Source organism: Gouania willdenowi, chromosome 6, assembly GCF_900634775.1.
Source record: "Gouania willdenowi chromosome 6, fGouWil2.1, whole genome shotgun sequence".
Classification (NCBI taxonomy): Eukaryota; Metazoa; Chordata; class Actinopteri; order Blenniiformes; family Gobiesocidae; genus Gouania; species Gouania willdenowi.
Window position 1 is genome coordinate 65,589,391 of NC_041049.1, and position 10,306 is coordinate 65,599,696.

General features: G+C 39.4%; 2 protein-coding genes across 2 annotated transcripts in view; one reads left to right on the forward strand and one right to left on the reverse strand.

Moving 5' to 3' along the window:
- lsp1a (lymphocyte specific protein 1 a) overlaps window positions 1-6,742 on the forward strand; it is a 40,990-nt gene extending 34,248 nt beyond the window's left edge. The window contains exons 10-13 of the mRNA XM_028449358.1: window positions 604-702; window positions 861-947; window positions 1,066-1,171; window positions 6,214-6,742. Coding sequence (XP_028305159.1) covers window positions 604-702; window positions 861-947; window positions 1,066-1,171; window positions 6,214-6,221 — 300 coding nt within the window. The 3' untranslated portion in view covers window positions 6,222-6,742. The remainder of the gene's footprint in view (window positions 1-603; window positions 703-860; window positions 948-1,065; window positions 1,172-6,213) is intronic.
- On the reverse strand, window positions 1,679-10,038 carry prr33 (proline rich 33). Its single transcript, XM_028449357.1, has 3 exons — window positions 9,840-10,038; window positions 9,439-9,477; window positions 1,679-4,921 (listed from the first exon to the last, which is right to left on the reverse strand). Exon 3 carries the CDS (start codon window positions 4,904-4,906, stop codon window positions 1,964-1,966), a length of 2,943 nt encoding a protein of 980 aa, XP_028305158.1. The 5' UTR covers window positions 4,907-4,921; window positions 9,439-9,477; window positions 9,840-10,038; the 3' UTR covers window positions 1,679-1,963.
- Between the last annotated feature and the right edge of the window lie 268 nt (window positions 10,039-10,306).

Sequence of the window (10,306 nt, forward strand, 5' to 3'; positions counted from 1 at the left end):
GAGACAAGCCATACAACAAAATTGTAGCAGCTTAAAAATAAGAAAAAAAAACAGAATAACAATAAAATATTAATTCTAAATCTAAATTTTGATTTGCTTTCATGAGATTGAACACTGAAGGACTGGCACTTCCCTTATGCATTTTGTTGATCTTTCACACTGAGTGAAGCCAAAACTTTATTATAGTTATTAATTATAATCCCATGGTTTTATCTGACAGCATAGTAAGGTTGATGTTTCCAACTTGCCTAACATCAACACTATTTTAGATTAGATCTTAAAATCATTTCTATATGAGTCATCTTCTGATCGAGAGGTTGAGAGTTTGATCCTAGTGCTATACCTGCCTATTTGTTAAAGAACACATAGACATAGAACCCTAAGTTGCTCCCAATGGTCGATTAGCGCCTTGCATGGAAGCTCAGTCCCAGTGGTGTGTGAATGTGAGTGTGAATGAGCTGATATTGTGAAGTGCTATGAGACCTCGGTGGGGATAAAGTGATATAAATCAAGTCCATTTATCATTTACCATTGAAATCATACCCACTTCTGTGATTTCTGACATGTTTATTCTAATCATTATGCCTGTGGTCTACCCATTAGGACACTGATGGTCTCAAGGTGGGCGTGGCCAATCTGATCACTCAATGGGTAAAAGGCCCTTCAGATGATAGCGGTAAACAGATCCAAAGCAAACCAGCGGTAAGTTTTCCTCTGTACATATTATTCTAACTTTTTTGACTTGTGATACCTTGTATAAAGTCGGAGAAGTATGTTGTGGTTGCACGTGTGTGTGTGTGTGCATGTGTGTGTGTATGTAAGTTAAACATGAAAGTGAACATCACAAACTTGTTTGCTAGGATATGAAGTCAGGAGATGTGATGCAGAAGAAAAACATGTGGGAAATCATTGGCGACACCTCAGGAAAAACAACAACCAACGTGCAAGTAAGTGTTGAAGCTTGTGTCCAGATTAAACCCTGACCCATGCAATATATATATTATTTTTTTCTGACATTGTCTGTCTTAAGAGTTCAAATTGATTTTCATCGTATTTCCCTGCCAGGCTGCCTCAGCAAGTAAAAAGTACAAATTTGTTGTGACTGGCCATGGGAAATATGAGAAGCTGTCAGCAGACAAAGGGAGCCGGGAATTTGCTCACAAAAAGTCTGGTAAGAAGAAGAAACATCAATAATTGAGTGTGTGAGTGAAACTTAGGCAGATTCAATAAGACTAGTTATAAGTTCCTTCTTGATAATTTAGTCCTGTAAAACAAGACTAATAAGAATTCAGATTACTTTATTTCCAAACACCAAAACTGAGATGAAAGTATTTACCTCTACATGAGATCCGAAACCCAGAAACTAGTATCATTAGTGCGACTTCAAGAGGATATGGCAAGATAATATATGGTCAATGAAATCTAATAAACATATCCTTTTTATAATATACACTTAAAATGTACAAGCCATTCTTGTGTTTGAAACATTTTTTTAGAAGGAAGACTTTTAGACTCACTTTTTGTCCCTTTTTATTGGTTCCAATATAAATAAAAGTCCAATTTTGATATCAGATGGTAGGTACAAAGTTGACTAATATTGATTTGTCCAAATTAATATTATACATTTTTGTAAATGGATGATTTTATTGATGAAACATTGAAAATAAAAACTCAGAAATTCTCAAAATGGCATCAACATTTTAATGGGATGTGACTTTAAGACACGTGTGGCTCCTCCTCTCCAACTACAGCACAAACACAGACACATTTCATCCACACAAGCAGTCACACGAAACATTTGTCAAGTAAAAAGAATAGTTTCCTGTCATAAACATTGCCCTTTTACAGAGAGACTAAGACTCAGACCTGTACATTTATTTAGTTTTTTTGCTAAACCCTTTGAACCTGTACATTGAACATTAATTCTAACTCTTTTTAGTTGGTATTTCACATTTTAAAACACTTAACTGGCAGCAAACCCACGTGCTTTTCTGTTAAAGTCTTTTGGTTCCTCTTCCTTACCTTTACGCCCGATCAAACCCATTTCAAACACAGTTGAAATCTTAGTCACCGGTCTGGACGCTGCCTCTTTCAACCTTTTAGCATCAAACTTTGGACTAAAGAGTAGAACTGGAAGCCGATAGGCAAATGAAGGTATTTCCTTAACCTCCTCGGTTTTCTCTTTCTTTTTTTCTGTGTCTTTCTCATTTTTGCTCAGTTCAATCTGATGCATGATGTTCTCCTTGGAAGAGAACATCTGGAAAAGAACAGCTTCCCACATCTTTGTTGCTTTGGGTGCGTCGTTGGGTGGGTTCTCATCATGACCTCTAGGCTCATCCTTCAACATTTTATCTTCCTTTTTCACTTCACTGCGTTCCTGTCCAGCAACTTCCTTTTCAGAGCCAGCTTCAGGAAACTTGGGCTCTTCCTGCTCCACCACCATATGCTTTTTAAGTCGAGACCAACCGCTCGGTTTGTTTTTCAGCCCTTTAGGCTTTTGTAAGACCTTCAGAACCGGCTCGGCTACTGGTAGAGTCTCCAAGCTTTCCCTTTTCCCAGATTCGGGTATGACTGCTGATACCAGGTGAGCTTTTTCTTTACTTTCTGCATCAGGTTTGGCTGCCTGGGTGTTAATAGGAAGCTCGGGTGCTACGGATCTTGTTTTCAAGCTTTGTGGTTCAGCCTGAGTGATAGACGGCGGTTTCTCTTGGTCTCTTTGTTTTGAATCATAAGATTTTTTCTCAGTTAGAACCACCTGCTCAGTTGTCTGAGCTTTGTTTTTACTGAAAAGTTTCTTTACAGCTTTCAATGGATCTGGATCAGATATTTTGGAACTTTCAGAAGTCTTCATATTTGTTTTATTGTCTGCTGTTTCCACTTTCTGAAGTTCTGCCATTTCAGTTTTATCTTCAGCATGAGCCTTCAGAGCTTTTGAAGGTGCTGTTACTTCTTGTTTTGCGTCAAACTGATTAGTTATTCTTCTCGTCTCTTGTGTTGTCATTGTCACTGGAGATTCTGACGCTTGCGAAACAACAATACTCGGGATAGAAACTAGTTGTTCAACATTTTGTTCAGCTTTGTTAATAGCTGTTAAAGCCTCTTTAACTGTAGATACCTCTTTTGTAGCCTCTTCCTTCACAGATAGATCACGGCTAGGTGTTTTAGAATCGACCATGACATCTTCCTTAGGCTTGTCCCCTTCTTGAGTTGTTATCGTTGAACTGGCAATACCAAATGCTGGAGAGTAGGTTTTGATTCCACCATAAGCTGCATACTCAGCTGGTGTCAATCCACGATAGCTAGACTTTTGAGACCCTTGTGTTGGCGTTTTGGGTCTTTGTGAAGCTACAGGTGATACACCCTGTCGTGGCGTCCCAAACGTCGGTGTCTTTGGTCTTTTGTATGCTGGTGATGTGCTCATCAATCTGGCTGCTTCAAATGTTGGAGTCTTTGGCCTCTGATATGCGCTCACTTGGGAAGTTTTTTCAGTTGAGGAAGAAGTTAGAGAGCCAACTGGAACAGATGGAACCAACCCTGGTGCGGAATCAGATTCTGACTTTGTCTTTATGACACTTTCTTCATCTTGTTTGGTTGCAAATGTCATTTCTGTGTGAATATCTCCATTTAGTAAGGTATCAGGGAGTTCTGTTGTCTTGGATTTGCTTGTCTTCTTTGGTTCTACAGTGACTGATGTTACAGCAAATAATAAAGGATTAGGTTTAGAGATTTCAAAGACTGGTGTTGTAGCTCGAGCTGCTTGGAAACCCGGGGTTCTGGGTCGTCCCGCTGTAATTCTTGATTTTTCAAAATCATAGGTTGGAGTTTTGACCCTGATTTCAGATGTGGGAGTGGCCCTTTTAATTTCTAACGTTGGAGTTGGACCTTTGATTTCACTTGTAGGGGTAGCTCGTTTTGTATCAAGTGCTGGAGTTGTTGACACCAATGTTGGTGTTTTTCTCTGGGGTTCTGGGGTTGTTGGAGTTACATCTATTATCATTTCTGTCTGTGTTTTTGTTTGAGATATGGTGCCTCCAATTGCAGTTAATCCAGATGAGTCGTACACCGGTGGTGTCCTTGATGTCTCATAATATGAAGTGCTGGCTGTATACATCCGAATTTGTGGGACGTCAAACATGGGTTTAGGTGACTTTGATGTTTCTGTTGCTTTAAATGTTGGGCGTGGACTTCTTGATTTGGCAAGTGGCATCAGCACAGTGAGTGGCTGGATTACAGCTGCTGTTGGATATGAAGGTGGGCCAGAATTGATGAATTTGAACTGTGAGCTTCCTGCAGCTGCAGCAAGCGTTGGACAAAAAGGGGTATCATAACTTGAACTCAACTGGGACTTTGTTGATTCAACAGCTCGTAATGCTGACTCTGTTATGGAGAATGCTGGCCGAGATACTGCGGATACTACCAGCTGGTCAACTTGTCCTAAAGATGTAACATCCCCAGACATTTGCGCTGAACCAGCAAATGGAGAAATGGGGGAAACTTGCAGTGAGGAAGAGTTCAGAGGATCTGCCACGGTTTGAGGTGACATAGTTCCCAGTCGGCCATAAGCTGCACGCTGTGGATAAGGAGATGCCACATGTTGATACAGAGGCCTGACGGTGAAACGTTGCGCCTGTGGGGTGTTGTAGAAGTTTATTGGTGTTTCTGGGGTCTTGGGTGGAGTGGAGGTGTCGCTGTGCTCGAGGTCAGGGCTTGCTTCGTTCACAGGAGAGAGGCACGAGCGAAAAGGCGCGGGCGTCTGCGAGGCCTGAGCAGAGGTTTTTTTCTTTGCCGTCCTTTTGAGAAGCTTTTGAAGACGAACATTGTCTTTACCGGGCTTAGGCAGGAGGGGAGGAGGGTACTGCATGGAAAGCAGGCTTGCTGCGCTGATGGTACCGTAAGCGATAGCCATGAGTACTTCAGCACTCTGGAAGAGAAAATGGTCAAGAAGTGAAAAAAAAAACCCAACCAAAACAAGCGGTGTCATTGTTTATTTTAATATGATTTACAAAATAACACAAAAGGAGCTGATTTACTATAATCTCAAACAAAGAGCGCTAAAATAGGTGCGCACCCAAATAGACTGCGCTTACTGTTTGTTGTGCTGCATGTGCGAATGCCTTTGCAGATGATAAAAAGTGGTGGAGATTGCCCTATTTAATTAAGCATCTTGTGCTTTAAAGCACTGCAAACAAACATGAATATGAGTAGAAGAGACCACTGACCATCATCGGATCATCACAGCCATTGTCTTAAAATTCTTTTAAGTGATCATACGAAGATGCCGTAATAATTGTGGAGACAGAATCTGAGGTAGTGCTGCAGTCTGCTGTTTCCATTTGATCACACGTTCTTCCCCCTACGCATTGAAGCCATGGAAAGCTCTATGGAAATCTGACACTCTCTTGAACAAAGTTAAACTGCTAAAGAGCAACAGAATGAAGGCGCTCACACTAACGTTCATCAGGAATATCGTTCAGTTTGCGTTCTCCCAAGATACACACTGTAAACCCAAACGGTCAAAGTAATTAAATAGATTAAGTAGTTAATACTCAAAGTTATAAAACAAGTTCTACAAATTTAATTATGTGAAGTTGGTGTAACATGTTCTTCCTTTTTGAGTAACTTTAAATAATAATTTTTGAGTAAATGGAACTATATTTATTTATAAGTAAGGATAACTTAAAAACACAACTTAAGTACAACTTAATAGAATTAAGTAATTACATGCTAAGAATGATAAAGTCCTGTTATCTCTGTTGTTTCAAAAATGGATTATTTAAAAATAAAATTAATTTGTATTAGACAGTTATCCAACCTTTTAAGTTCTGGAAAAATGTGACTTTTTAAGTTAATAAACTTGAAAAAAAAATTGATGCTATCGATTGCCTGCATTTTTTTTTAGTTCTGGTAATTTATTCAGGTTTACAGTGCACTATGAACGAGTTTATGAACTATCGTTTACTGAACATGTTCAGGCACAACACAAACAAGTTTGTATGCTCGTCTGTGTGACTCAAAACTGCCAGTTTTCAAGCATTGATGATAAATGTACTGATTTTACTTGTCACTCTGAGTTCATTGAGATATTTCATGTCTCATAACTTCCTCGGGTGGTATTAGCAGTGTAAAACTCCTTTTTTTTATCACCTCAAAGTAACTTCAACACCATGTTTCAGTCTGATATTCTAACCAGTAATTTATTTGTCTCTTCCTCAGATTTATGACACGATGATTACTAAGAGCGCTCTCCGAGTAGTTTCCAGCAGCGGGATGACGAAATCTAATTCAACACTATCAACATTCCTTTTTTTTTTTACACCAAGTGTATGAGCTGTTTCTGCCTCCACGACATGAATCCACTCCAGTTAAAAGGTTTTCTTTTTATATATACGTCCAGTTTACCGTTGATTATTTCATATTTACTGTGCTTTTCGGAAGCTGTTTTGCATATATCTGACCATATCACATATAGCTTCAGGTTACCTGTTTTTATTCATGTATTAGATGATTGTGTATTCAAGAGCAATTTCATTTCAATAGATGTAGAAACAACTGCTTAACCTTGTATTGCACTTCCGCATTGGAGTTCTTTGTGGTATAAACATAACCTCATGCATCTCGTAACTGACTTAGTTAGTTCCCTGCATTCCTTCAGTTGAATTTATCCTAAACAACATTTGGTTATCATTGATTAATATGCTCGTGATATATTTTCTTTCAATAAATTAAAGCTTTTTTCTACAAATGTGTTGGGCCTCATGTCTCTATTTTTAAATTGTGCCTCTCAGTTACCCTTGATGAAATAGGAAATGTCTACATAAGAAGCTCTTTTTGTGTCCACAACTGCAACAAATATTAAATAATTATCATCATCAGTGGAAGATGTATTAATGTGCGAGCAAGGTAGTTTCAAACTAAAGTAGAACCAAAGTTGAGCAAATCATAATACAGTTAGTACAACCTTGAAATGTCACTTCCTGATCGTATCCTTTGAATTATTTCGAGAGAGAACAATAGAGAGTAGAGAACAATAGATATATTGTCATATACACTGTACAATATTCCCTGTTTTACTTTCCCTTTACAAGGTAACAGTATAATGTCTACTTTGTATGATAAACAAATATTGTGTCGATGTAGTTAACAATAAAGTTACATAAACTCCAAAAATACAAATCAATTAGAAAATAATAATTATGTCACTTTTGACATCTATGTTGTAAAGCCGGCTGATGCAGACTTGGTGTAATAGGATGACTATGTTTGGTGTTTTTTTAAATCAAATTATAACAATCAAAGATAAATTAGAATGTAAAATACGGTTAAATCTTAACCCTTTAGGTGCCAGACTTCAGTCAGGAATTTTTTCATTTTAAATGATGATTGCATATATCTGTAGCTTGTGTTTGGATATTTACTCATACTGTAAATTATTTTTTTTTAATTTGAGTTTAATTTGATCAAACCATTTAAATCTTGACACTCCCCAGTATTCTATCAATTCTCAACATACGGTACTTTTAAGATAGCATAATATTAAGCTTTGCAGATTTTCTGCAGTACTCTTGGCTTTTGTAGGGGGCGCTCGTGGGACCAAATATTCTTCTCCTACTGCAAAGTGTCAGGCTGCTTCTGTAAATTCCCTCCTATCTCCTTTCCTATCCACTTTTCCTTAACCCCGTGGATGACGTCACAGGGTTAAAGATAAGTGTCAGGAAACTCCTAAAGGAGTTAGGGAAAGACCATCACGTTGTTTTGACAATCAGACGCACTTCCACTAGGTGATGTAATAATCAGACAGCGGTGAAGGTTAGTGACGTCTTCCATGATGAAAAACTGCAAATTTCTGAAAATGGACTACTAAAAGCACATTTATAACAATTTCCTAACCGCTGATATAATCTGAAATATCCCAAGGTTTGAATGTCAATCAAAGTTGCAAAGACCTCCCCCTCACACCTGGGGTCTACCGAAATAAGTTTAGCTCAGGGTCAGCTTTGAGTTTCCATGGCAACAAGTTAGCGTGCCCCCTGCGAAAAACATGGCTCCCGCGGGGCAGCTGTATCAATATGAACCTGAGTCCGACCCTGAGGGAGAAGGCTCTCCCGAAGTGGTACGTCAACCAAGACTTCAGAGAGACGTTTCTGAATGGTAAGTTATCAACTTCATGTCGTCTTTACATTTTATTTGTACGCCGGCTTAACGGCTATGGTGCGTCGAATACTACCTTGTAGACTTGAAGGAGCTGTAGCCTACTGTGTTTATTTATCTTATACTTAACAAAAAGCAAATTACGGTAACGTGTAACGCATATAATAGCCTCATGCTAATCTTTGCAACCTACAACCGAGCAAGTTCTGTATTTTGTTTTAACGGTAGCCATCACTCCTTCGCTAGCGAGAAAAACAATGGCGGACTTTCGCAAAAGTTTTCATCAGGTTGGGGGTGGAGTCCATGGGTGGAGATACCAGCGGAGGGGAGTGTATTTTCTTTCCCAATTCAACTTGTGACATCACAAACTGAGAACATTTGAAACGGAGCACTTTTATCAAAGTTTTAAGACTTACACAGACCATAAACAAAGGACTTGATGAATTTATTTCACATTTTGTGTGCTGGTGGACACATATGTGTTCAAAAACACTGCAAACATGGATTTTTCATATATTGTTACATACATCTATACATTTACTTTTTGTAATGGACGTTTTAGTCAAATTCAAAGTTGAGATTGTTGGTTTTGATGGCTTTTTTTTTCACTGTGTCTGGCTCACTTTAGACCAAATTATATTTATTAGGCCCCTGAAGCAGAGTGAGTAATAGGTGGATTATGGATGTAGTGAAGATGGTTGGTTTTTAATGATGATGGATGGATGGATCTTTTAACCTCTCTTTCCACAAGCACACGCTAATGTAGCCGCGTGTGTGTATTTTTAGCAGCTGAATGGTGAAAGTGAATGCAGAGCCTCTGACCTATGACATGGCCTGCTTACACCTGATTAGGCCTCAGGAAAAATATTATTACAGAAAACATTCAAAGCCATCACAGCCAAAACAAGGCTAATGTGTAAACCACTAATCTATAATAGGGGGAAGCACGGGATGAGATAAGCGCTTTAACTGGTCCATGTGTTTAATATCCTCACTTTACTCAGACACGCACACACACACTGCCCTCCCTGGATCTGCAGCCTGCCCGACACATGAGATACCCGCTCCCCTTTTAAGGCTCTGGTACTTTTGGTATTCCAAGTGCCTTCAGGATGTGAGTACAAAAGAGGAAAGAGTAATAATAGCCTCGTAATAAACAGCCCAGCTCCTGTACAATGGACTCCCTTAGCATATGAATCCATCCTGAAAATTCAGTTTACCTTTAGTAAAGTAGCTGTGGGTAAATACAGCATGCTATAGGGTGGGATCAGAGAAAGAGGATGAACTTACCAGGTTAAACACTTTTCAAAGAGCTCCAGGGTGCTTGCCCTTCATGGAAATAAAAGAGTTAACCATCAGTATTATATTTTTAATTCAAGGCCACAACATCAAAGTGAGATATGACTGCTTATCATAATTCTCTATTACAGTCTGAGACAGAGAAATGTCAGAATAGGGAGTGTTTGGATGCTACAGGGAGACCAAACACTGTGTGGCTAACACTTAGCTCAGCCCTGCTGGTGCTTTAACTTTGCATTGAGGTCAAGAAATGAAGTACACCTTTAGCACGCGTACAAAGAAGACCTCCAGCTGACATCAAGGGGGATTATTCTGCATTCACCAATAGTAACCAAACATATTCGCTCTGCTCTGAAAGGAGAATTAAAGGTGCATTTTGGTGTTGTTTTTACCTGTGCGGCTGCTGCTTGGGGGACGGCCGGCCGGCTGCTGCCTGCTTGTCCCAGCCTGGAGTGTCAGAGTGGCAGGTTCATGTTGAGCCCAGCTCGACCCCCCTTCCTACAAATGGTAGGAACAGGCGCCATGGCGGTCCAAAAATAAATGCTAAGCCCCAGGGGCTTCTCAGTGACAGCAGCATCGTTTGGGAGAGCAGGGCAAAGCAAAGCCCAGCTTCAGGCAGCACCTACAGAACACAGCACCTTAAGTTTCACATGCTCTAAAAGTAGGCTCTGATGGCCACCCAGGGGTCCCACGGGATGCAGCAAGAAGCAGCCATGGTTTGTTGAGAATTGTTAGGAAGCTCTTTAAAAAGAAACCAAAAATCTCACTAATGAGGTTCTTCACTAAGAAAAAAGTAGGAGCGTTTCACAAAACACGAGGTTTACACTTATTTTTTTCTTAACTTCTAAAATAAATGCAT